General features: G+C 41.6%; 2 protein-coding genes across 2 annotated transcripts; one reads left to right on the top strand and one right to left on the bottom strand.

The window, feature by feature from the left end:
- Nucleotides 1-1,083: 1,083 nt before the first annotated feature.
- Nucleotides 1,084-5,652, bottom strand: fam241a (family with sequence similarity 241 member A). Its single transcript, XM_073467301.1, has 2 exons — nucleotides 5,419-5,652; nucleotides 1,084-3,567 (listed from the first exon to the last, which is right to left on the bottom strand). The coding sequence occupies exons 1-2, from the start codon at nucleotides 5,566-5,568 to the stop codon at nucleotides 3,271-3,273; spliced, it is 447 nt and encodes a 148-aa protein (XP_073323402.1). The 5' UTR covers nucleotides 5,569-5,652; the 3' UTR covers nucleotides 1,084-3,270.
- A 2,092-nt stretch (nucleotides 5,653-7,744) lies between these two features.
- Nucleotides 7,745-19,848, top strand: lrit3b (leucine-rich repeat, immunoglobulin-like and transmembrane domains 3b). The gene is made up of 6 exons (XM_073467071.1): nucleotides 7,745-7,874; nucleotides 10,749-11,138; nucleotides 11,290-11,375; nucleotides 16,942-17,235; nucleotides 18,467-18,526; nucleotides 19,313-19,848. Exons 1-6 carry the CDS (start codon nucleotides 7,867-7,869, stop codon nucleotides 19,780-19,782), a joined length of 1,308 nt encoding a protein of 435 aa, XP_073323172.1. The 5' UTR covers nucleotides 7,745-7,866; the 3' UTR covers nucleotides 19,783-19,848.
- The last annotated feature ends 7,626 nt before the right edge of the window (nucleotides 19,849-27,474 follow it).

The following is a 27,474-nucleotide window of genomic DNA, read 5'->3' as shown; positions in this document are numbered from 1 at the left end:
GTTATATGTGTCTTGTCTTGGGGACAATAAGTATTTTAATGCTGCAGTTCAGTATCGGGACATTTTATTTCCATCTTATAATCATTTATACTTCTACTACATTTGAAGCTATAGGGTTAGGGTGAACATATGATCAGTTTATGACGACTTGTTTAACTACTTGACATTATATTTAGTAGTTATAATCTCCTTCGCACAACAAAGCTACATTACTATAATGCACTGTCACCTGCATGTGACTCATCCCTTACACAAAGCCAGTAATATAAAATATACTGTTTGTAACTTGACTGGATTTAACAGCTGTTCACTGCAGTTCAAATGTTCTGGAGCTGCTGCCATAACAAGTCCAAATCTGCAAAACTGGATCTTCTTCAGAGATAACTGGGTCAGAACAAACACTTGTTTGGATGAAGCCCAGAACACATCAACCCAAATCATCTCATTTTAGTATAATTAGGATTTTAATGAGGTTCGTTAAACTGCACTAACCTCAACTATAGTTTCATTTATCAGACCAATGGAACCACAAAACATATTTAACTCTGAACATTATGACGGGAGTTTGTTTAAACACTATAATGTATGAAATGAGCACACTGATCCACTAAGAAACACCTGATAACTAAATATACAGCACATTACATGTGTGCACAGTAGAATATTCATGAGGTGAGAGACATTTTATCTGGCAAATTAAAAATACAACCATGGGATCTGCACTCAGCCAATCATATGAGTGATGGTCATTGTTTGAACTCTTGATTCATGTTATGTTTGAAACACAGGGCCCTGATGTTCACTGTGATGAATCACACAAGTCCAGAGTCGTCCAGCTCCTTTATAAAGGAAATAAATGTGGGACAAACTGACACGACAGGACCCTTTGGAAAGAGGTGAGACATGATGTGAAACATTTATGATTTTTGTTAAATGGGATACAACTTTTTAGCCAGTTACGAACAGTGAATAAACTGTACAAACACAAACAGGGTACAGACCCACTATGACCAGCGACCTCACTCTGGATCACGTGTCAACATTTCCTGCAGACGTTGATATAAAACAATGTGACAGCCAGAGAACATTTGTAGGAACGCTCACTTTTAATCAGACAGTGCAATACATTAGATTCAATATTTCTTGTAAAAGTCTTAGTGTTAACACCTTGTGAACAATAATTTATGTTCAGAATAATTGATTACACCTTCTTTAAACAAGGACAGATGCAGCATGGCTACAGTATGAACATACTGTACATCATCATTTCCCCTGGAAACCTTTTATACTCAGCAGTAAAGTTTAAAATGAGGTGATGACACCAGCTCTGCTCTCCTGCATCAGTGTGAGCTCAGTTAACTTTGACACCTGCACCTTCCAAACACTTGGCTGTAGTCAGAATGTACAATGATAACAGAAGAGTAAGATATGTTTAACTGTAAGAGAACAAATCAAATCAAACAATCATCTACCTTCAGACTCCCACACTCTTAGATATACATTTGAGAGATGAGGTGCTACAACACTTTTTTCCAACTGCCTTATCTGACTTTTCTCCTAAAAATGAATCTATATTCATCTGTAACTGTTTTCATCAGACTGAAGCATTGTGGATGGAACAGATGTTTAAGATATGTCAGTGGTGATCATGTCTGCAGACACATGACTGTTAGCAGTTGGTGTTTGTTTCCTCTATTCGGGGAAAGCAAATGTAGGTTTTTATGATTGGTTTAATTTAGGAAACTTGGTTTGAAGATGCTCGTATTAAACCAACACAGTGGCCTCAGTCAACACTGACTTAAAGCTGAGAAAAACAACCGTGTCGAGCACATTCAACAACATGTTATGATCATCCATTCACCCCATCTATATTCACACTACTTCCTGCTTTGGAGAGAAAGGTTGCCAGTGACTGTAAACAACTAACACAAACAGTATGTGGGTGACTCACTGGAGACAGTGTTGCTTCTTCTAGCTCAGCTCGTGTGAACTTTTAGCTTTGGATGTATATGTTTGTGATTGACGACATATATCATATTTAAGGACAACCAACACCAGAGCCTCAGAAGGCTTTCATTAAAAACCTCAGAGGATTGTGGGTATGATGACAATCAGATATGATGATTAAAAAGAGGCATTTTCTAATAATTACACTCAACTACAACAGTCATGAGTCATGAGGTTCAACTGAAGGTTCAGTGTGTCGGTGTAACTATGTGTCACTGCAGCTCTGCCACATTAGCAGATACAGACTGGAAGACTATTCACACATTGTTTGTATCCAGTGTAACAACATGACTGTATCTGTTCAACACATTCAGTTTCCAAAACTAAAAACTTTTATCCCAATTTATTATTTTGTTATCTTTCCATGAATGTGAGAAATCACAAGTGCTTCAGATTTCTGTCAGTTCCCTTGAAATGAAGAGTCCTTCCACCTTCATTAGAAAGGCACTGATGTGCCACTGCAGGCTGGTAACAGTCATCGGTAATCATCTAGAAGCAAGTCGCCAGGCAGGCACAGGCACTACAACTCAGAGAACAGAGGAGAGACATATGGAGGGGCAAGGTGGCTCACGTCTGATCCCCACTCAGAACCAGGTGTTACAGAACCAGGTGTTACAGATGGCATCCCCCTCCACTCAAAGGGCCTAAAATTAGCAGCTGAAATTCTGTTTATGAAACAATAACATTTACATTCCCTCATTGATCAGCCACCATCGTTTGCATTCCTACTATAGATTACAAAGTAAACATTTTACAGAATCATATGTACTGCATGTCAGCGCCACACACTGTTTGTCATGACTGATTATTGGAGTCTTGTACATCACATTAACATCCTGCAGGTTAGTTTCTTTTTAAGTCAAACGCTCGACACACGGATGTGTGCAGTTGTGTTTTGTGAGTGCTGGGACTCCTGACCTTCACTCTGTAGCCTTTGACTTAAAAAGAAAGAAACCATTTCCCCTCATTGTCTTCCTGTTCTCTGATCAACACCATGAAGTCATGATGAGAACAGCAGACAGCAGCACTTCTGGTACTACTCCAGGAGGACCTCCAGGACCCAGCTCTGGACTTTCTGACTGAACAAGCTTCAAATCTTTTCTAGAAACCCACTAAGCCATCATCACTATGAGTAGTACAGCCCTCTCTACAAAAGTGCAGACCCACTGCAGACTCCAATCTAAACATCCATTAGCATGAGTCCTGCATGTGTAAGCATTAGCCAAAGAAAACAGCAGGCTCCACTCAGATCGTCAGCTCTCATTACTTCTGGATGTAGATGATGATGATACACAGAGTTCCCACCAGTCCCAGTGCCTGGATCCCCAGGAACCAGAGCAGTAGCCAGAAGAAGACAATCACTACTGGCTCCACTATTTTGTCCCCAAAGTACATCTGGCTGAAGCCCATCCCCCGCAGACACTTGTTGAGCATCCCAAACAGAGTCCCCATCCGCTCGCAGTCGTCCAGTCGAGGCTCTCTTGTGGTGGGGTCATCCACATGGGGCCATGTGGTGCTGGGGTCAGCGGGAGGTCGAGGTCGGGTCCGGCTGCCATCAACCTGTGGAGGCAAAGTTCAAGAATGAAAACCATCCCACACGAGCACAACATCTCCATCAGTAATGCACAGAGCTGCATCAATACCAATACCATCAATACTAATTATTGTGTTCCAGGTGTTATATGCTAAAATCAAGACTTAGTTGGATGAAGGACAATTAAAAACCTGCCACAGGCAGCAGCAGTAGGGCCAGCAGCAGAGTCACATTCCCCTTCACTTCGTCGTCAAAGCGAAAAACAAAGCGCCTGTTTGATAATGTTTGGGGTTTAAACCTGATGCAAATAGGGAACCTGATAATGTGAATAAGGGAAAGGAAGTTGGTCACCTCACTGTGTGCAGCTGGTCACCTGCAGATTAATCTAACAGCTCCTTCTTGTTCTGATTGAGTTACATTCATTCAAATAACAGTTCAGAAGTGGAGCATAAAGTTGCTAGTTGCTTTTCATATCAATGGTTGATACATATGATCTCAGTTAAAATTAACTCCTAACATTTTTTATAATCGGTGCAGAATCCACATAGAAAAGGTCTATTTTCATTTCAGCTCAAAAATTGGGCGACCCGGTGATTTTCTCCCTCTCTTAAAATCAGAATTAGTCTTATTATATTATTAGTAGAATTAGTTAAATCCTTACAAAGACTCACTGTCTAACACGTGGTTAACTATATGATCAGCCTATGTTATGTAGTCTAGCCTTATTTAAATCTTCTGTCATATACAGTATGATCTCTTTATATAACCTGTCATGTCCAGTAACAGAAAGCTTTCATAGAAACACATCACTCAGCTCCTGATGCTGACGTGAGCAGCACAAGTCAGACAACAGTAATTACAGTGACTTCCTCATTAAAGCCTTATCTCCTCAGACAATTCCCAGAATGCACTGTAAGTACCAGAGTGCCTGTTTCCCTGCAATGTGCAGTGACTGTGCAGTGACTGACACTGTTTTGTGTTTGCAGTCAATTACCTGTGAATAGTAGTCAAATCCTTCAGGTGTGGTGAGAACTGTCAGTACTTACTAACTTTACTCAAACTCAGTTTGATAATTCATCGTCATGACTGCTTATCTTCCCACTAGGGCTGCACGATTACAGTATCAAGACCACTATATGGCCGAGGGTAATATCCAAATCTCAGGAGCTGCAATCTTATGATAAAGGTCAAAGGTGTGATGAAGCACTGTGGTGCTGCAGAGACGTCCTGGACTACATGTTGTTCTCCACATATAAGAAAACATTATTGTTTGGCACAGACCGAAAGTTTATATGTATATATGTATATGTATATATATATATTTATATGTATACACATGAACAGAGAAGGAGAGATGACCTCACTGGATTATACTGTATGTGTTATCTACATGTGTTGTAAATAATGTATTTCTTTCTATTTATTTTCTATTTAACTTTATGTGTATTTGACTCTTTTTCCTGTACTTGTTGCGTCTTGAGCTGTTGTAACAAGTTAATTTCCCTGTTATGAGATAAATAAAGTCTATCTAATCTAATCTATCGGGCTGATCTATAACCTGACACGTGTGTACTTCAGGCTCCTTCAGATATTATCTCTTGTTTTGAAAAGAAACTCTGCGGTATTACACAGTTGAGTTGAGCTGTTGGCTGCTGGTCTGAGTGTTTGTTACTCAGACAACTGCTAACTGAACACTTCACAGTTGGTCAGCAGACAGACTCGGTCCCAGGTCTCTGACTACCTGGTCTCTAACCACCAGGGTCTCTGACTACCAGGGTCTGAGCTCAGCGCACAGTGAAACCAGTCCTACCATGAGTCCCTGTGGTTTCATATCTAATAAAAGGCTACAGCTAGCTCCTGACTGTACTTGTGCTCACCCGGTGTGGCTGCGGCTGTAGTCCGGTGTATCTTGGACCGTGGACCGGTTGGGCAGCAGACCATCTCCTCTGGGTTTCTGACGGCAGCTCTTCTAAATCACGTCGACGAAAAACATGCTGCTCGTTTCCAAGCGGCGTCGCAGAAGACATTTTACAGCTGGTCCGCTGACGGTAACTTTTAAGGATCCAAACATGCGACCGAACTGTTTGATGCTCGTCCCGATGTCCGCCCTGCAGGCGCACGCGCGGTCCTGCTGAGTCGAGTGAGCTCAACAACCGTCATCACGCAATAATACTGCTGCGTTCAGGACAGCTGGGAACTTCCGCAGCTTACCAATGTCCTGTGTATTGAACCTGCTGCATTTAGGACAGCTGAGAACCGTTGGGCTCGTCCCAGCAGGCAGTGTTCAGGTCTGTGTTGTTCAGGTCTGCGTTGTTCAGGTCTGCAGTGTTCAGGTCTGCGTTGTTCAGGTCTGCAGTGTTCAGGTCTGTGTTGTTCAGGTCTGTGTTGTTCAGGTCTGCAGTGTTCAGGTCTGTGTTGTTCAGGTCTGTGTTGTTCAGGTCTGCAGTGTTCAGGTCTGTGTTGTTCAGGTCTGTGTTGTTCAGGTCTGCAGTGTTCAGGTCTGTGTTGTTCAGGTCTGCAGTGTTCAGGTCTGTGTTGTTCAGGTCCGCAGTGTTCAGGTCTGTGTTGTTCAGGTCTGTGTTGTTCAGGTCTGCAGTGTTCAGGTCTGCAGTGTTCATGCTCAGGAAATTGTATTTACCACTTTTTAAATCAAGCATGTTCCTTTTAATTTACATTAATTCAAGGTCAGAGTTAATTTATTTGACATTTTTCAAAAGTGGTTTCAAAACAAAATTAGTTTAAGCTCCTTTGTTATGTCTCATTTACACGATCTGATGAAGTTGTACTTCATGCTCAGGTTGAGACACACAGACAGACAGTCATGTCCTTCTACAGTTTGACTCAGATGATGACAACAAATCTCTCTGTCTATGAGCAAAAATGCTCTATTGCTCTAAATTCTGATTAATAGAGGGTGAGGTGTGGGTGGGTGAAATAATTCATCTTTAATGAGGAACATATGTATAACATGACCTGCAGCATCAGGGCTCATCTTATTCCAGCTAGTTTTAGACTGGTGGTCTTAAAATGAGGTGAGATCAGGAGCTTTGCTGGCACATCTTGAGGCAGCAGAAAGCGTTTGCAGTAATAAGATGGGCCCCTGATCTCACAGTGTGTTACCTGCTATATAGAGGGTATTCATATAGGAAGATGCACCTTCATAGGCAGGTTCACAACAACCATACACTGTGCTTTAATGATTACAGAGACTGCTTTCAGTCATTTAAATGGTTTCATGTACATAGCAGGGTCACTGTCATGTCACTGTAGCAAACATTGTGGCAACAAAACTAAAAGCCGCAGTTATTAACAGGAAAGGACAGAGGATACTCTCCAGAGGAAGCAGCATGGAGCTCAGGATTTATCAGGAGCAGAAAGGAACCAAGACCCTAGACCCAAATGATTTCCCTCCACTTTCACACCAGTTCTGATAAGCTGAACTGACGGGCCTGCTAGAGCCTCCTCTTCCTCCCCTCAAAATTTGCACACTGCTACAGATGTCCAGGGAAAAATTACAGCAGATTGTCATGCTGTCATGTCTTGCTCTGTGTTATAGTTTATGTTTTCCACTGTCTTCCACTGTTTTATTTTGTAGTATTTACCTTTCCTGGGGTTCTCCCTCCACCATGATTGTCTTCCCCCGCCCTGATTACATTCACCTGTTCCCTATTACCTGTTCTCTCTGGTGTATATATAGTCCCTGTGTTTCCCTGTCCGTTGCCAGTCCGTCTTTTGTCTCCGTATTAAGCGGTCCAGCCTTATTTCCAGGGATTGAGTGTTTATTGGTTTTTGACTCCTGCCTGTTTTCCTCGACCCGTCTCTGCCTGATCCCTGCTGGATTTGTTTGCCTTCTCTGACTGACCACCTGTGTACGGAACCTTGCTAAGTAAAGACTTTTACTTAAATCTGAACTCTGCTTTTGAGTCCATACGTTTGTCGTCACCTAGTCATGATACATGCAGCTGATTTTCACAATGTAATGCACAGGAAGCATCTCCTTCAATAAAAGGGGTGACTGTGAAAAGTGATGTATAAATACGGTCCATTAACCATTTAAATTACACCTGACACTGCCACACAGAGCAGTGAGAGTCTGGCACCTGCCATAAGCTTATTATTATTGTTATTCAGTGTGACTTTTTAATGTAAGCGTCTAAATGAATCAGCTCAACACATTTACTCTTAAACCTTCTCCAGGTGGGTCAGTTGTGGGCAGAGCGTGACTGTGGCGGCAGGTGTTGGACCCTGGGGGAAGACTCCATGATAATGGGCGGTTCTGCAGAAAATCAAAACGATGGGAGTACTGCTGCCCACGAGAGGAAACAATGGAAAAGTAATCCATTAACAATATATATTGATGTTGTTTAACACGGTCCCATTATGAAACATTGCGGGTAATTTAGACATTCATGTATTATATGCAACTTCCAGTTATACAAATAAAGCTTGCTCACAAACAGTTCACATATTACAACATTGTGTACTGATACTAACAATCGTGGTTTGGTTAGGTTAGCTTTAGGGAAAGATCAAACTTTGGGTTTAAATAACTACATTCAGTCTTGTAACTTAAACAGCCGAAGTTCTGTACGTGATGTAACTCACACCAAGTAACGTAAGTGGCATAAGCATGTCACTCGCTTGTTGACCTATGACCTTACGGTTTATTACACCTTATAGCACTTTGAATTATGAGCTGGCCTGAGTGTGAACTGTTTGACTTACTTTTGAACAGTGACCTCACTGATTTATGGGAAAGTGTTTGTGCATAGTAGCACTCTGTGCTCCCCGGATGCTTGTCGTCTGGCCAGCTGGATATTGTTTTGTGAAATTGCCCTTTCTCAGTGTATCTCTCAGTGTGCTATAAACTGTGACTGTCTCTAAGACTCAAGGTCAGTCTCACCCAGAGTGCCCTGGTGTGGGGCTGGCCTTTCAGCTGAAATTGGTTGACTCTGTTTACTCTTCACTTTTATTATGGCACTTCATTAAAATTTCACAGAGACAACCTTTTGTGATTCATCTTTTATTTGTTCACTTCTAAATAAGAATTTCCACCACAGTCTTGTCTGTATCTCCCTCACAGTTAACGGCGTGTTATTGTTGGATGGTTTTAATCAGATACGTGGAAGTGTCTATCATGATTTGAAGTGAAAATACTGTGAACTCATGGAACTTTAAAAATCAGGGTCAGCCTGGTCGTCTTCTGGAGGACAAAGCTGTGTATGCAGCCCCTGAACAGGGCAGCAGCTATTGTTTGATCACTCCTGGTGACTGATATGAGACATATCATATGGCATTCATGTCCTATCAGAAATACTGAAACACTATTTTTCACTTTTCTGTGAAGCCTTCAGATAATTAGTTACAGGAACTTACAATTCAGAGCAGCTTTCAGATGATAAATCTAACTAAATACACTGATGCCTTAAACTGTTGTGTGATGTATAATGCTCAATATGAAATCCTCCACAGCGTGGATGGTGTGGTAAGTTTATTGTCAAGGTCCAAAAAGGATTGGGCCGCATGGCCCTGATGTTGTGATTTGTTATTCTGACAGTGAGGCGTGGGATTACATGCCGCTTGTAAGCAGTGTAATCCCAGCTAATCTGGGATTCAGTTTCATTCTGCTCTGTAGACACAACCTCAGACTGGAGAGGACTGGGAATATGGAGAAACAAATGGCCTTTCTGAGAACAGGGTTTGTCTGTTGAAGGATGTTTCTGCTGCTCCTCGTTCAAGTCTTGCAGTCTGGTCTGTTGGCGGTCCGCTCCTGTCCAGCTTCATGTGCCTGCTCGTATGGGAACAGTGGAATAGCAGAGCTCAGGTTGAGTGAGGCCACTTCATTCTCATCTGTGTGTGATTTGTTTCTACGTGAGCATAACTCATTACAGCTTGTTATAATTTGAGAATTACCAAATTATTCAGGCATTGGAACCAGTAAAGTAAATATGGTGATGTCATCATTCACAGATTTGCTTATAACTAAATCATTTGTCACTAGATGCTATGTCATATTGCAATATTGCTATATATTGTCTGCTCCGTACACACTGGTTTACAGTGTTCACATTATAGTGCATCACATCCACAGGGACAGACTGTAGTAACCAAACTGAATACAGGCTGACAACAGTCATTCTAACAGTTACACGTGTTGAGACAGTGTTATTATACAACTTCATATACTGTTGAGTTTGAATGAAAGATCATGCAGAATGAATGACTGTACATTGACATGCTGATCACATCCTCACTTATGGAGGCTGAGTGGTGTCACCAGAAATATTGTAATGTCATCTTTTCAGTGATTGTAATAAATTAATAATTCTTTAAGTTAAGAAACACAGAAAGTGATTTTTAAAAATGTATTCAATGTAAAGTATAAGCAGTTATGGATAATGAATGAATGCATGAATAATTGTAATTGTCTTTTAAGGAATATTTTCTTCAGCCAAGGAAGCATGTAATCAATGTATTCATTGTATTTATTGTTTACATTTAAATATTTATTTTGCCTTTTAAAATATACATCTTAATTGTCATATAAAATGCAAATCATTTGAGCGGCCTGGGCTCGAGAGGAGCACAAGACCATTTGTTGCATGTCATCCCCCGCCTTTCCCGTCTCTCTCCAGCTATCATTATCACAAACAAAGCATAAATGCCAAAGGAAAAAAAATAGAATCACAAGAATAATTGAATGTTTGCAGTTCTCATTTGATTTATTTGATTGAAACACTGTTCTTATCAGTGTACCCCCTAAAAGTGTAACCCACAGAGCAGCAGCTCGTACGACTACTCTGTGGCATTCAATAAAATAGAAGAGCAAGAGCGGAGTAGGTGGAAAACATACGGGTTTTAAGAAAACAGAGGCATGCATTTTGGTAAGATAACTAAAAATGTGACAGATCTGTGTTTGTTTACCATGAATACTCCTCATGGTATTAAATAAATGTATTTTATATATATATATATATATATATATATATATATATATATATATATATATATATATATATATATATTTCTGTGGCACATTCAAGCTTCCATACAATCTTTTTTATCAGGCAAACAGAATTGTGTTTGTATTGACAATGGTGGTATTTTAGTGTCATCTTTCAGAATATAAAGCTAGAACACAATCAATTTCAGTGAATGACTACACTCAGAAAATAAACATGTTTATGTTTATTCATCCAAACTTCAGGCCTTACAGGTTTGTGATGGTCCAGTGCAGTGACCCCGGAATCTCAGCTGTTCCCATTAATGTCCCAGCTGACACAGTCAAGCTGCGTCTAGAGAAGACCTTGATCTCCAGGGTACCCCGTGCAGCCTTCTACAACCTGGCAGAGCTGCGGTACTTGTGGCTGACCTACAATTCCATCACATCCATCCATCCCAGCAGCTTTGTCAACCTGAAGACCCTACGAGAGTTGCGTCTGGATGGAAACTTCCTGACATCCTTCCCCTGGGAGGGGCTCAGGGACATGCCCCGCCTCCAGACTCTGGGTCTCCACAACAACCGTCTGTCCATCCTCCCTGCCCACGCCTCTCTGTTTCTCCCCAACATCACCTACCTCGACCTGTCCAGCAACAGGTGTGTCCAGATATCACACAATCATTTTGCTTACTGATGTATGTAGACAGAGATATGATACGCTACAGAGCTGTGTTATTTCTAGAGATGTGTTTTTAAGTAGCAGTAACTCCTCTCCTCCTCCTCCTCCTCTCCTCTTCTCCCCTTACAGGCTGACTATATTACCCGCTGAGCTGCTGGACCTTTGGTTTCCTCTCCCAGGACAACAGGACGGACCAGTTCAAAGAAGAATTTTGGGTACAGTATGTTTTGGAGCAATAAAGACACATTATATTCTATTGCTGTCTGAAGCAGCTACACTTGGTTTAGATCAGCAAAGACAGGGATGCAATGTGTCAATATCTGTCAGACAAATAAAGCTTTAGTCAAGTAAGGCCAAGTGGACATCCATGTTAAAGAGTTACTTATAGAGTTGATGGGTTGGGCTGCCAACAATCAACTCTGGTTAGGGTTCCCAACTCTGGAACTTGTCAGGGATGGGGACGCTGAAAGAAATTTAGTCTATATAATGACATCATACTCATACATTCATGGTGTTTGTATTAATTTATATGATCAGAATATTTTATATCTAATAGTTACCAACATTTACACTAATTTCATAATGTTTTACACTACAACTACAACTGATAGAAAATTTGAACTCCAACATACCATATGTCAAAGCAGCCACCAGTCAGCAGCAGCCACCAGTCAGCAGCAGCTAGTCAGGCAACAACAATGAAGTCAAGCATGAAAACTGCAAGGAGATAATGAGGACGTGTGACAGTGTGTGCATGTGAACGAGAGCCCATCAACTTTCATTATAGTTTAGCCTAATGCAGGGCAGTGTGATCCTCAGATACATGAGAGAAGCGTAAATGAGGGTCTACCGATGTGCTTTCAACCCATATTGGACCTGTTAATATGAGACTATCTTCAAATACAGCAGCCTGGTCAGTTGCTCTACGCGTCTAGGTTTGACACTGTAGTTACCCCTATAGTGTCACCTGTTGAAGCACCCCTCTGGTGCAGTAGTATCAAGTTGTTGGATGGGTCATACAGTGGACTTTCCGTCTGATGTCCAGGGTTTGTATCTTATTTGTGACCACGAGTCAAGAGTGATTTGTTTTTGAGTCACGTTCCATTAGTAAGTTAATGTACCTAAATGATGTAACTTATGTTACCATAGTTATTTTAACCCAAATATGATCTTTTCCTAAACACAACCAAGTACATTAGGTGCCTACACCTAACCAAAATGTGACAGTTTCACAAGGTTAATAATAGTAAAAAAAGTCATGATATGTCATAATAAGTGAAGTGTTTGTCAGCAAGCTTTATTTTGAAAGTCTAACCGACGTTGCACATCACGTGTTAATGCGTGTTAATCACAAAGTCCAAAACTGGCACCAGAGGGGTAGGTAGAGAGTCAAAGGTTAAAGCTTTAGGCCACTGATCAAGCTGCTGTATTTGATAACTTGGGAGTGAGAACATGTTGGTCAGTCTGTTTGTCACTGATCAATGGGCTGGATGAAACGGGCTCAAGCAGTGACACATGAAAGGAGGGGTGCACCTTGAGTGCTGGAGGGAGTTTGAGTCAGGCCACTGCAGGATTATTCATTTTGACGGTCTCAAATGGGCCAATATACCTGGGTGCCAACTTACGGGAGTCTGTTTGGATTGGAAGATCCTTGGATGAGAGCCATACTTTTTGATCCGGGGTGTAGGTAGGGGCTGCTGTGCAGTGTCTTTCCGCCAGGCATTGGTTCCGTGCAGCTGAACGGAGGAGGGCAGAGCGGGTACCCTGCCAATCCTGGCCACACCTCTGCAGGTGGTCCTGGACGGATGGAACCGCCACATCAGCTTCCTGCTCGGGAAACAAGAGAAGGTTGGAAGCTGTTAGCTGCCATGAATGGCAACATACCTGTGGCAGAACTGACCAGGGAGTTGTGTGCATATTCAACCCAGGGAAGATGAGGGGACCAGGAGACGGATATCTGGCAGAAACACAGCGCAGACTCCAAGTCCTGGTTTGCCCGCTCCGTCTGTCCGTTGGACTGCGGGTGATAGCCCGAGGAGAGACTGACCGATGCATTGATTGCTTGGCAAAAAGTCCTCCAGACCTGGGAAATAAACTGTGGTCCCCTGTCCGACACAATGTCCATAGGGATCCCGTGGAGCTTGAAGACATGGAGGACTAGCAGGTTAGCGGTCTCTAAAGCAGACAGGAGTTTAGGCAGAGGAACAAAATGTACAGCTTTAGAGAACCTGTAGAGTAAAGCTGCAGACCCGTGACGAAATCCACGGCGAAGTGGGACCAGGGTCGGTGAGGCACAGGCAGTGGTCGTAGCAGGCCGGCAGGAGCAAGATGGGAGGCTTTGCTGCGGGCACAGATGGAGCAGACAAAGATGAACTCCTTGGTGTCAGCGTATAATGTGGGCCACCAAAAAATGCTGATCGATGGGGGATAAGGTTCTTTGAAAACCTGGGTGACATGCCAATTTAGATGAGTGCCCCCATTGGAGCACTTGGGACCTGGTAGAGTCCGGGACAAACATACAGCTGGGTGGACAGTCACTCGGGGGAGGTTGAGTGCACTGCGCCGTCAGGATGGAGTGCTCCACGTCCCACCTGGCTGCAGCCACCACACACTTGGGGGGTACGATGAGTTCATTGGCAATTTAGTCATCGGAGAGGGAGAACTGGTGTTCCTGGAGCTGGGGCGTTAGGTGAGGGTATAATGAAAACGACCCAGGAACAACGCCCAACGAGCCTGGCGAGAGTTCAACCGCTTGGCCGAGTGAAGATAGGTGAGATTCCTATGGTCGGTCCACAGGAGGAAAGGATGAGCTGCTCCTTCAAGCCAGTGTCTCCATTCCTTGAGGGCGAGGACGATGGCTAACAGCTCCTGATTACCCACATCATAATTTCTCTCGGCTGGAAAAGAAAAGAAGAAAAGAAAACGCAGGGATGAAGCTTCTGGTATGCAGGGGATCGCTGAGACAACACTGCTCCAACTCTGGTGTCTGAGGCATCCACCATCAGGGAGGTGGGCAACGGAGCTGCTGGGGCAGTAAAAGTGGAAGACTGCATGTATGAAATACGCTTTGCCTGGGCAATAGCTATGGAGACATAGCCATCGATCAGCTGATCCCTTTCATGGATTTCTGACTCCAGGCGGTGGAAATCATCCCGCAACTGTGAGTAAGCAAGTGTACAGTCCACACACACAGCAATCGTAGCTCGTTTCAGAAGAAAACAGAAATTAAGTTCAAAGTGTCTTCCACACGTCCTTCTCACGGATGCGCACCAGATGGTAAGCATTATGTAGGTCCAGTTTCGAAAAGATGGTTGCTTGACTCACTCTCTGCCGCTAAGATTCTGAAATCTATCACAAAGTTAGCTACAGAGTCTGTCCCTTGCTTCAGAGAAAGCAGCCGTTTAGATACCTACTTCCCCACAAGGGTGCCTGCGATTTAGAGGCAGCTACTGCCCACTGAGAATTCCTATCACACAATAAGCTTTTAACAAAAGCAATTTTAGCTCCGTCAGTGGAGTAAGTGCAGGGCTGCTGGTCAAAAACTAATGAACATTGGTGTAAAAATTGCTCACAACAACCTAACTCACCGGAAAACCTAGCTGGAATGGGGATGAATGGCTCACGTGCGGAAGAGGGAATAGCCATAGGTGCAGGTGAGGGTGCAGCAGGTGGAGCTGAGGGGTTGGTTTCAGCAGCGACGTAGGATAGTTGAGTGCACACCTGGTCCCAGTTGAGTAACGCTGGAGGTCAGGCCACGAAGTGCATTCATCACTTCCCGGAGTGTCTGCTCGTGGTGTCCAACCATGACCCCTTGAGAGGTGATGCCATGGTGCATGTGTTTGGTCTCCGCTGGGTCCATTTGGCCAGGAGTTTCTGTTACGGTGGGGTTTTTCTTAGGACCCAAATGCAGAGATCGGAGGCAGGAAGTCAGGGAGTATAGGATTTTATTTTGCAACAGAGTTCTCTTTGAGGGAAATGCGGATGAGAAGACCAGGCTGGCAAGCAGGCAGGTAGGCAGGCAGGCAGGGTTGGCTGGAGGCAGCATGGAGGAACTGAGGTGAGCGGGTGGAGCAGGAAGCAGAACAAAATGGCACTGGAGGTTCATACGGGATGGCACCAGAGTAGTGGAGAGACCAGGGTAGTACAGCCAAAGGATGATGAGCTGATGAGAGACAGGTGCTCCTCTCTGCTGCTGCAGACACTGCCGCCACGGCCACACACACACACGCACACAGGAAAAGGAGCAGGTGAGGGAGAAGGGAGGGGGAAAAGGCAGATAGGGGAGAAAACACAAAACAACAGAAAACAGCCTGACTGCCACAGTAGCACCGTGACATACACTTCACTAAACCAAACATTTATTCTCTCTCCTAGGAGTTGGTAGATGATGCAATGATTACAAATTATTTAATGAATAATCTTCCAAACCTCCAATTTAGAGAAACCTCTTGTTACAACCAAATCTTTATCTATTTTTGGCTCAACTTGGTAGAGTGTCTATAAAGCTAACATTTCAATGCCCCACATGGACAGTGAGCAGACATCACTGTTATCAGTTTCAGTTATATAATGTCTTTGGTAGAGACTAATTTAAAGCTGCAGTCTGGAGTTTTGAGAAAAGAGTGGACTTAGCCAGAATATTTGAATGATACAGCTCCCGGGTCCCTCCTTCTTCCTCTCTGCTGCGCTGCAGCCCTGCCTTCAAAGCCCCTCCCCACAGAGGAGACTGCTGTGCATGAGCACGCTTGTAACGATGGTAACGGAGGACGCGAGATAACCAAGATGGCGCATTCAACAAACAAAACAAAACAAACACTCTCGCAAATAAGTACAACAGTGATTATGAGTTAATTTAGCGGAGTGAGCAAAAGCACACATAAATCGGGGAGAAAACTCGCTAACGAAAACTAATGTTGTTCAGGTTAAAATAGCTTGCACGTCGGGTTGAATGCTCATTGCTTTGTTAGGGCATTGGCAACAAAATACGCCCTGATTGTTCTATTTCTGATCAATACAGCTAAATTACAATGATGAGTGCCTCAGGCGAGTCACTGTAGATATCCAGAGCAACAAACACTATTCCTCACATCGCGGTAGACAGAGTTACCAGGTAATCATTCAGGTAATCATCATCACCATGCTGTCTCTCTGGAGCATGAGTAATGTTATTTCTCTAAACTAATTCAACCAACTCAGAGCGTACTGAACACAAACTAATATTATAACTGCCCGGTCACTTGAAAGACACTTTTGCTAACCAGTAGTCATACAGACAAAGCTAAACACCGGAGTTAGCATACAAGCTAACAAGCTAGATTTAGCAACAAGCTACTTAGCTTGGCTGCAACATTGGCGATGTGCGCTATTGTGAGTATTACTGTAACCACCGCCACCATAGCCTTGTGGTTAAAACATAGAATGAAACTTATATCAAGCAATGGTACTAACTTGTCCAGCAGAAAAGTGGCTAACTCTGGGTCGCTCTTCAGTCTTTGCAAATCCCGCTGCTCCCTGAGACAGTGGATTTTTACACAGCTGACCTGTATCACATTCTACTGTCAGATCATAATGACAATTTTAGCAAATATAACCAAAAAAAAGTTACAGACTATAGCTTTAAAGGAAAAGCACTACTGAAAAGCAATGATAATGGTTATGGATTAAATCATTGTAGAATGTAAAACCTGCCATTACGACCACCTGATTGACTTCAGGGAAGTTTCATGACACATGTCAACCAGGAGGATGATGTAAACAAGCCAAACTGTCCTGAATACCCAGGTCTCCATGACAACCCCTGGTTGTGTGACTGCCAGATCTCCATGGTGATGTCCTTGTCCATGTCCCTGGGGAGTCCTGTAGTCCTCATGGACCAGCTGCTGATATGCAGCAGGACTCTGGGGCAGTCCGGGATACTGCTGACCCAGGCTGAGCTGTCCCGCTGTATGAGGCCTTCAGTCCAGCCTGCAGCCACCAGAGTCATCTCTCCGTTGGGCAGCAACGTAATCCTTCGCTGTGATGCCACTGGCTACCCTACACCAACCCTGACCTGGATCAAAACCTCAGCCTACGCTGGTAAGCAATCCAGGGTCACTCTCTGTTGACAAAGTCATATTAACATCTGAACATCAGTTGAGTTATGTTACAAATGGGCCTTATCCATCAGAATCACATCACATCCGGGACATTCAACGTTCACCACCCTCCCCTCAGGCACACTCAGAACCACTCACACGGTCAAACAAACTCAGAAACAGCTTCTTCTCCAAAGCTGTGGACAAACTTTCAAAACAATTTACCATTTATTATGTTTATTAGGTATGTATTTATTCTGTTTATTGGGTATTTATTTACTCTGTTTATTAGGTATGTATTTATTATGTTTATTAGGTATTTATTTATTATGTTTATCATGTATTTATTTATTAAGTTTATTAGGTATTTATTATGTTTATTAGGTATGTATTTATTATGTTTATAAGGTATTTATTTATTAAGTTTATATGGTATTTATTATGTTTATTAGGCATATATTTATTCTGTTTATTAGGTATGTATTTATTCTGTTTATTAGGTATTTATTCTGTTTATTAGGTATGTATTTAATATGTTTATTAGGTATTTATTCTGTTTATTAGGTATGTATTTATTCTGTTTATTAGGTATTTATTCATTCTGTTTATTAGGTATTTACTTATTATGTTTATTAGGTATTTATTCTGTTTATTAGGCATGTATTTATTATGTTTATTAGGTATTTATTTATTTATTATGCTTATTAGGTATGTATTTATTCTGTTTATTAGGTATTTATTCTGTTTATTAGGTATGTATTTATTCTGTTTATTAGGTATTTATTTATTCTGTTTATTAGGTATTTACTTATTATGTTTATTAGGTATTTATTCTGTTTATTAGGTATTTATTTATTATGCTTATTAGGTATTTATTTATTCTGTTTATTAGGTATGTATTTATTCTGTTTATTAGGTATGTATTTATTATGTTTATTAGGTATTTATTTATTATGCTTATAAGGTATTTATTCATTCACTGCACAACAACTTTTTATTTAGGCCTGTCTACTGTCTAGAAGCTATTTCTCCACTTATTCATTGTGGCATAACTATTTCTATTCTAAGTACATAGCTATGGATATATTTTTATTTTTATATATTGCCCAGATTTTATAATGTGCGATTTTATAATGCTGCTGAATGGGACTGCTGCAAACACATTGTCATTGTATTCTTTTATACAATGACAAAGTTATTAAGTGCCTATGCTTATTTGGTTCTCTTTACAGATTGTTGCCAAGATAACATCCTTGAGAACTCTGACCAGCTACCCAGGAATCTGGAGAGTTGTAAGTGATGCTGTCTTGTCTTTCTTGTAGACAAACACAAATGTCTCAGCACTGGCCCCATATTATTACACAGTAGGATATCTGCAATATAGTTGAGGTGCTTTGAATGACAAACATGGTAGTGCCTATTATCAAATGGCAAAACTTAAAATATGTTTCATAGTCTTGGGCAATTTCCTAATTTTGGCTTCAACCTTAAATTGAGAATACTCTCTCTCTCTCTCTCTCTCTCTCTCTCTATATATATATATATATATATACACATATGTATATATATATATATATAAACATAGCACAAACAGTAAGGAAATTTGTGTTTGGTAGATTATGTCTTTGTTGTAACAATGCTTCTTGGCAATAAATCTTATACCGTTGGAAAGCCTGTTTATTTCCCTTTTAAATGGTGCCACATTTGTAAGGAACATGCATTTGTGGGATGAGCAGCAGAGCTCAGTATGTGGGTTGCGCCCATGAAAAATTTGCCAAATCTTCTCTGCCAAACAGCTTATTCTGCTATTGACTCTTGTTTGGTGTTGTTTGGTGGATTGGATGATTGAAGTCTGAAGAAACAAGACATATTGGCAATTTAACAAGTTATTAATTTAACAAACAGGAGCCTCAGTCGCATGTTGAAGAACCATACACCAGCCTGCTCACACACTACGTAAAACTGTAATACCTGTTAGAAATCTATCACACTTTTCTCTTTAATGGAAAGTACACTGAAACCATTTTAAAAATACCACCTAATCAATCCTGTTTTTTTTTGTTTTTTTTATGTTTCAGTTATGCAGGAATCTCCTCGAGTTGGGGTTCGCTGGTCAATAATCACCCTGAATGGGTTATCATACAAGGATGCCGGTGAATATCGCTGCCAGGCACGGAACATGGCAGGAATATCTGAAGCCCCAATTAAACTGAAGGTGGTGGGAGTCACAAGACTATCTCGTCTTCCAAAGAGGAAGTCCCAAAAGACTTCAACCAAATCATCATCAAAATACAGGAAGCCAAACCAGACTACAACTACTACAAACACCGCCTCTATTAAGGAGAATCAGAGACTCCAAAACATCACACCACCTTCCTTTAACAAGACCCAGAATTCCTCTAATGTTGTGTCGAAATTATTCCCCGTAGACAAAAGGCGCAAAATGAACTCATCAGATGCAAAGAAAAAGACCCAGACACCCATCAAGTCTACACCTGAGCCCCCAGAAAACTCTACAACTGCTTTGCTGTCAGAAACATTTGTATGAGGTACACTGAAGTCAGTCAGGATCTGTTTCTTACTTCAACAATGGGAAGGAGGTATAAAACTTAATTGATGAGTTATCCCCTCAATTTAACTTGCTTGTCAGAAATAAAATGTGTGAAACAGAAACTTGGGTGTAGTGTCTGTCATGTGAAGTAAACTAGTTTTCTAAAAGGATGTTTTGAAACCTGGAGTTCAGGTTTACCTCAGACGTCTCAAAAGACCGGTCTCAGTATAAGGCCACCACATGTTTACAACTTGATCAATCTTTCATTTGGATTATTCCCCATTTATTTTAGAGTTGTCATTGTAGCATAGTAGTCTGAACTTTATTCCCTCCACAGAGTCAACTTTCCTATACCTTCCTGTATCCAAACCCTCGAGTAAAGAAAAGGACTGCAGGACTCACAGAGATTGACCAAACAATGTTAGTGAGCCCAGTCCTGAAGCCTGTCACAGGGTCAGTACTCCTGTAGTGTGGTCCTTGGACAGCCACAAATGGACTCTGATTGGTTGAATGCAGAGAACAATTTTCTCTATGGGATCAATAAAGACTATCATCTATATACACTGTATACATATATATATATATATATATATATATATATATATATATATATATATATATATATATATATATATATATATATACATACATACATACTGTATGCATTTAATCCAATCAAATCAGTTTTATTCATATAGCCCAAAGTCACATCACATTGCCTCAGTGGGCTTTACAATCTGTACAGTGAACGACACCCTCTGACCTCAGACCCTCGATTCAAGTGCCATATTGGAAAAAAAAAAAAAAAAATTTACCAGGGAGAAAACATGATAGAAGGAAAAGCCATGGCGGACATATTTATTTTCTGTGTAACCTCACCTTTATTATAGCAGATGCTGTGCATAATTACTGTCTATGAAGGTGTGGTAGGCCACAAGTTACACTGTCCATTAGGTTATCCTCAGTGAATGATATCATTAGCTCACGTACGGAAGGCATGAGATGTGTTTGGTAGCCAAGTAGGTCAAACTTTCACACATGGCACATGAAGGCATGTGTAGGAAACATTATTTATTTGTTTGACAGGAACTGTGTGTGGGATTTAGGAGGTCTACTGGCAGAAAGGGAATCTAATAATCATAATTATTGTCATGAGTGTATAATTACTTGGAAATAGTAACTATTCTGTTTTCTGTGTGTAGCCTTTCCTTATCTACACAGGGACCGATCCTCTTCAACTGAGTTTACCATCTTGCACTCCATGGAAGGATTTTACTTGCTGCTCGTAGGGCAGATACCCCTCCATCACAAAATCTGCCTGTTGTCTACATGCCAAAGACTTCCTGGCAAGACTCAATTATGGTCTCATCTGCTGTAAAATATCACATATCATTTTAATTAATTTATCATTTTCTTTACTTCATTGGCTTGTCTCTCCTGTTTGAAATGGATGAGAACCTACCAGAGAACCACCAGACACCAAAAGGTCTCTTTCATGAAGCTGTACTCATGAGTCAGGCCTGCTGTCCAAATGTATTTTCTCACTATGGTGTGAAAGTTAAAGACCTGGGTCACATGTTTCACAAGGATGCAGAGACAAATAGTTGTTCTCCAGGTACAGACTCAAGGGCACAAGACATACAGAGTGGAACGGTAAGTACAACAGAGAGAGGTCAAGATTAATTTCTCAGACATGAAGTGTATATAACTTGAATTAAAAAAAACAAACAAAAAAAACTTGAATTTTCTATTTCTTAGAAGTATATAAGCAGGCCCTATAGATGGGTGCAACATGGCCAATGGCCCTCAGGTGATATGAATGAGGCCTGTGGATTACCACCATTACTTGAGCCACAAAGTACAACTGTTGGTCTGTCTGTTTCCCATATCCTCACTCTAAATCCTGTGAAGGAGCAAGAGATAGCCTGTCAAAGATGATGTCTAGTATCCATCATGAGTTTACTTCACGTATATTTGTAACATGACCAGTAGGGGGCACCAATAGATACAATATGTTAACTCACGGTAACACTGCCACTGGGCTTTATAACAGGTGTACTGTACATACAGTGGGGTCAAAAAGTCTGAGACTACTTCTTTACATTTGTTTTGAATGTAATATTATTTTATTATTACACATGATAATAAAAGCAATTTGCACGAAAAGTTGAATCTTTTTGAGCAAAGAGATGCACCTGAAAATATATAGGTCGCCAAGTTTAATAATAATAATTGCAGAATATTATGATGTCACAGTAAAGCTGACCTTTGACCTTTGGGATATAACATTCACTTCATAATTTTATCCTATAAGACATTCATGTAAAATGTTCTCAAGTTATCATATAACTGTGGAATGGTACACAGTGAATGACCAATAAATTCTAATTAGTTTGTGGTTTTGATTCTCAGCTACTATACTGGATGGATTGCCGTGACATTTGCTACACCTATTTCCAGTATTTTCCTCTCAGGATAAATTGAAACTAGGCCCAGACGGTATTGTAAGTAAAAAGTAATGAGAATGATTAATCAATGAAAGAACTCTCCCTAAGATACCATTGATTTCAGAGTCTTTTTACAGACAAGTTTAACACGGTGTTGCCATGTAAATGTTTCCTCTACTATGACTGCTAGGACAGAGTAGCAGCGCTGTGTCTCCCTCAGTGCTGCACAGAGAGTGTGACAGAGGAGAGATGCACAGCGGCATGGCTTTACAGAAGACACGTTACATAGCACAACTTCACCCTATATTGTTATAAATACTATTGTCTCAAACTACATCTTGTTAGAAAATATATCGATATAAAAAGTTGAGACATCGGCCAGCCCTAAGTTCCAGCATCTTGGGGTCTTGTTCACAAGTGAGGTAAAAGGGAATGTGGTCTGCAGCTCCAGCTGGCTGGGCTCACCCATAGACAGAGGGTGTTGAACTCAGACATATAGCTGCAGATCAGAGAACTGCTGCTCCTTTGTGTTAAAACAAGTAAACTGAGGTGGACTGAGCGTCTGATAAGGATGTCCTCTCAGCTCCTCGTGAAGGTAAAACACACAGATAACACACAGATGACACAAGGAGAGACCCTGTGGCAGACCCAGAACATGCTGCAGTGATATATTTCATCTGATTCAGCAATGTCTGGATCCAACAGAAGGAGCATGAAGACATTGCTGGAAGTGTTACCTAAAATAGGAGACAGCTAATCAGAATGATGTGTCACAGCTGAGAATGACAGCAGGATTAAGTGGTCACTGGGGGATGCACTTTGGCTCATTCAACTTTTGCAGATAGCTTTAAAGTGTTAAATATAGATGGATCCAGAAAACACGAACTGCTGTGAAACATCAACAACACTGAAACATCGGGTGGAAGCAGCGGAGGAAGCAGCGCAGCAAGTACTGTGACTGAAAAGACAGAGGGTCAGTGACAGCTCTATATCATCACACTTCGTCAAGTATCAAAGCTATCTGAGCGTCAACGAACTAATGAATAACCTGTTTTTCTATACTGGAACTGATGATGACATTTACAGTCAAGCATAATTGTAAAGCAAAATTAATAAGTTAGCCTTTGCTGTTGTTTCCTGGAGGGAAGTGTCATAAATGAACATAAACTGTTCCTGTAGACATGGTGGCCATCTTTGCAACTTCACTCCACTATACGTTGTGGCTGTTCTGAACATTTATGAAAACCTGTCTGGTTCAAGTATATGTTGGTCTTAAAACACACAAAGGGGCCAGATCCAAGGTCCACATATGTTTAATCACAATGTCAGTTTCCTGTTTTTCTTTACTCAAGACAGACTCGTCTAAATGAGAGTTGTTTGTCTCTCTCGCTCACACAGATGTTTAGTGAAGGTCAATGATGAGGAGCCACAAAATTTATCAGCGTCTTATCTCTATGAAACTTGCAAGACAATAAAGATACAATCTGAGGACGAAGCTCAGGGTCAGGCTGGTTGCATAATTCAGTCTGCCAAAACTCCTCTGACTCTTAGCTTCTGTAGAAACAAAGCAAAATATTTAAAGTCCTTTTAACAATCCCCACTGCTGCAATGGTCAAGTGTTGGACAGAACCTGTGTCTCTTTGATCTCACTGCCACAACGAAAGGTCAGGTAGTCATGACCAAGTAATAACTAGCTTCACACTAAAGCTGAAAGTCTGCTCTGGAGGTACTGTGGTACTTCTAACTGCAGGACCATTCCTCCTCTTGGTCTCAGGACAATGCTGATATATTTGGAACAGCATCAGTTGTTACACCATAATTTGACTGCAGTAAAATCATGATTGCAAATTATGGAGTGATATCTGGAATGTGTGTGGACCTTAAACTCTTAAGCTACTCTGTAGGTACATTTTGAGGGAGAGCAACAAAAAAGGCCAACTATTATTGAGTCCAAGAGGAGGAAGGGTCCTGCAAGTACCACAGAACCTTCAGTAAATGTTCAAGCAGAGGTCATTAAACACCAAATCTGCCAACCTTGAAGAAAGTTATGTGGAAAAGATTTTCACCCATGTGTGTACATGAGTGAAAAGTCTGTGTAGGGAGAAGGTTGGGGCTGGAAGGGACATTGAACAAGAACAGGATTTTCATTCAGGAGATCGCTTTTCATGTCCAGTTCAAAACCAGAAGTCAACAGTGAGTTATATAACTTCCTAACGTATTGAAGTAAGATTACGTATATAACATAACGTTAGTTACTTATGTTACGTAGGTGCTAACAGAGCTTACAAAAGTGACGTAGTGATTTTAACGCTAACACATAATGTTCTGCTAAACCGGACCAAGTAGTTTTCTTGCTGAAACCTAACCAAACAGCAACTGTCCGCAAATGTCTGGATGTGGTTCACTGTCACAATGCAATGGTCATGTTTTGAGAGCAGTGATATCTGTCTGGGAGACACTCCATCAGGCCCGCCGCGAAGCGACCGCTGGAGCTGATTGCAGCCCTTCTAGACAATGCTTGTGGTTCCACTGGCAACATTTCAGCAGCAGCTCTCCGCCATCCTCCGTGGTCAATACATGCCCAGACAGTTGCAGCATCAAGCTGGACAGAGCAAATCAAGCCAGACCAGAAGTCAGGCAGTGGAACAGCATGGTGCATCCAATCAATTTTCAAACTTAAACACCCTGTACAGACTCGGGATCCATAGCACAGCAACATGTAGTACCATGTTGCAGAGAGAAGCACAACAAAAGAAGAAAGTAAAACAAGTCTGGATGAGTGCAGAGATATGGTTTTCTATTCTTCAGTGAGAACAGGAGGTAAAACTTTCAGTTTCTGTCTACAGTAGCATGCTAGCTAACATTAGCCTCAATGGCTACAATCTTAACGCTACCTGGCAGCACCGTCAGCTGCTCCAGGGTGTCTCTCTCATGGTCTTAAATCGCAAATATAAAAAATTTGCCATTAGCAGGGCAGCCCGATGAGTCTGTGAACAGTTCAGGAGGCTGAAGACTGGATCGGTAAACCCATCAAATTGACATAAAATCATCAGTACCAATCAAGGACCCCGACCAGATTTATCATGCGATTCTTGGGAGTACTCAAGGAAGCACAGTGTCAGGTGTAATCTTGTTTGATTGAGCTTTTCTCGAAAGTTGCAAGCAACAGTACCAAATACCTGCCAATGGTCCACTTTTGATGAGCATGTTTTGAACAGGCACTGCATTAGTTCCACTAATGGGAAGTTCAAGCTGATCATCCTCAACATTATAGAGAAAGCGGCGTCCATACGGCTTCCCAGGGTTAATGTCACCATCAGCTTGGGCAGCTTGTCGGAGTGGGCGAGAATGAAATGTCTGTCGCACATCCAGCAAGACCAGGTGGGAGGTTATACTTCATGCCAGATGTCCCACATCTGGTGAAGAACTTTAAGAGTAGCTTGGTTCGTAGACAATGTTGACACTTCCACCAGATTAAGGAGGAGAACCTCTCCTCCAATGAAGTTTCGACTGAAAGATTTGGTGGATTTTTAAGGAGGAATGGTACTAAATTGCTCCAAATGGATTGTTGCCATGGAGGGTTTATTTTGTCTGTCTTGCTCGTCCCTTGTCTTATATTGATCAATTCCATTGATTATATAAAAACTGTTCATATCATATCACATAATATAGCATATTATAGTCTTACATACAGTATCTGCTTTAGGAAATCTGAGAAAGCTGAGAAAGCACATTTTCTGACTAATTTCAGACATGATTGTCTCCACCAGGAGGCTCATACACTTGGATGACCTCCATGAAGTTGGGTGTATTTTTAGGCGGAAGATTTAGGATTGTGTGTTTTGTTACTCAAAGGCAGTCTGGGAAATATAGTTGACTTCTATTCTCTATACACACTTGTACTTAGGGTTAGGGTTTTATCAAGGAACCTAATATTTTCTAACAATTGTCCAGTTGATGATTTGACCAGCAGACTTGCATGTCCAACCATCCAAGTCTTAAGGTAATCTAACTGGCTCTTGCCTAACATTGCTGGTGGGAAATATTTACAGGACTATTATTACAGGATCATGAAATAACTCCCATTTTGCAACTCTGTTGAGTCTCAAAAATGTAAAGGTTACATCCTCTGGGAGCATCAGTGTGGCACTGTGGACCTAGGATGGAAATTGGACATTTCAACCAGGGAATTCTGACCTCTGACATTGATTGTAACACAGCATAAATGTTATGGTCACCTTGAAATGTCTTGGTTTGGATCAATGTTTTGTACAAACTCACAACCTGCAGGATCATTTTCAGGGCCTGCTGCTACGGAAACGGGAAGAGAAAGTATTTGACATGAGTTCAACATAGTTAATCCTACTACTGTTGCTCAACATAATACAAACATTTTTTAGTTGGTCTACTCCCACTTTCACTCTGTTGCAATCACTGTTATGCAGAAAGAGCAAATGTAACAGCATTTTCAAACAATAGACCTTCTCCCCACTGTATGCACCCGCTGTATGTACCCATGTACCCACTGTATGTGCCTGCTGTATGTACCCACTGTATGTACCCACTGTATGTACCCGCTGTATGTGCCCGCTGTATGTGCCCGCTGTATGTACCCATGTACCCACTGTATGTGCCTGCTGTATGTACCCACTGTATGTACCCACTGTATGTACCCACTGTATGTACCCGCTGTATGTGCCCGCTGTATGTACCCACTGTCAGCAGGTCAGATTCCACTCACACACACACACACACACACAACACACACACATACACACACACATACATACGCACACACACACACACACACACACACACACACACACACACACTGTGGTTTACTTATTGCAGGCACATAGAACGTCATGTTTTCTTAACATACAATTACACAAATAACAACTTGAAACGTTTTTGAAAGACGACGCACACACAAGTTAAACTTTGGTTGTAGATTTACAGGCAGACTGTAGATGTTTAACAGGAGGGGGCGTGTTAACAGCACTGAGGACAGAATAAATCTCCCACTCAGTGTTTGAGATTCTCTTTGGGTCTGACAGATTTCCTTTGCGTCCTCCTCTTTTTTCTCTCCACCCCTCAGCACCTCAGAGGCAAGCTTTGGATCAGCTCACACAATCTAAATACTGTAGGAGAGAAAGCCTGCAGCTTTGACTTCAGGTCAGCTTTAGAGCAGTTTCCCGTCAAAAAGTTGTGTTTAGTCCGGTGAGGTTTATGTGTTTCTAAG

This window comes from Pagrus major, chromosome 5 (assembly GCF_040436345.1).
Source record: "Pagrus major chromosome 5, Pma_NU_1.0".
Taxonomy (NCBI): Eukaryota; Metazoa; Chordata; class Actinopteri; order Spariformes; family Sparidae; genus Pagrus; species Pagrus major.
This window is presented reverse-complemented; position numbering and strand designations above follow the sequence as displayed.

Coding starts and splice junctions, on each gene's coding strand:
- lrit3b (XM_073467071.1), top strand. Junction 11,139..11,289: donor CTCGACCTGTCCAGCAACAG/GTGTGTCCAGAT, acceptor CTCCCCTTACAG/GCTGACTATATTACCCGCTG. Junction 11,376..16,941: donor AGTTCAAAGAAGAATTTTGG/GTACAGTATGTT, acceptor CTGAATACCCAG/GTCTCCATGACAACCCCTGG.
- fam241a (XM_073467301.1), bottom strand. CDS start 5,568: ATGTCTTCTGCGACGCCGCTTGGAAACGAGCAGCATGTTTTTCGTCGA. Junction 3,568..5,418: donor TACAGCCGCAGCCACACCGG/GTGAGCACAAGT, acceptor TTGCCTCCACAG/GTTGATGGCAGCCGGACCCG.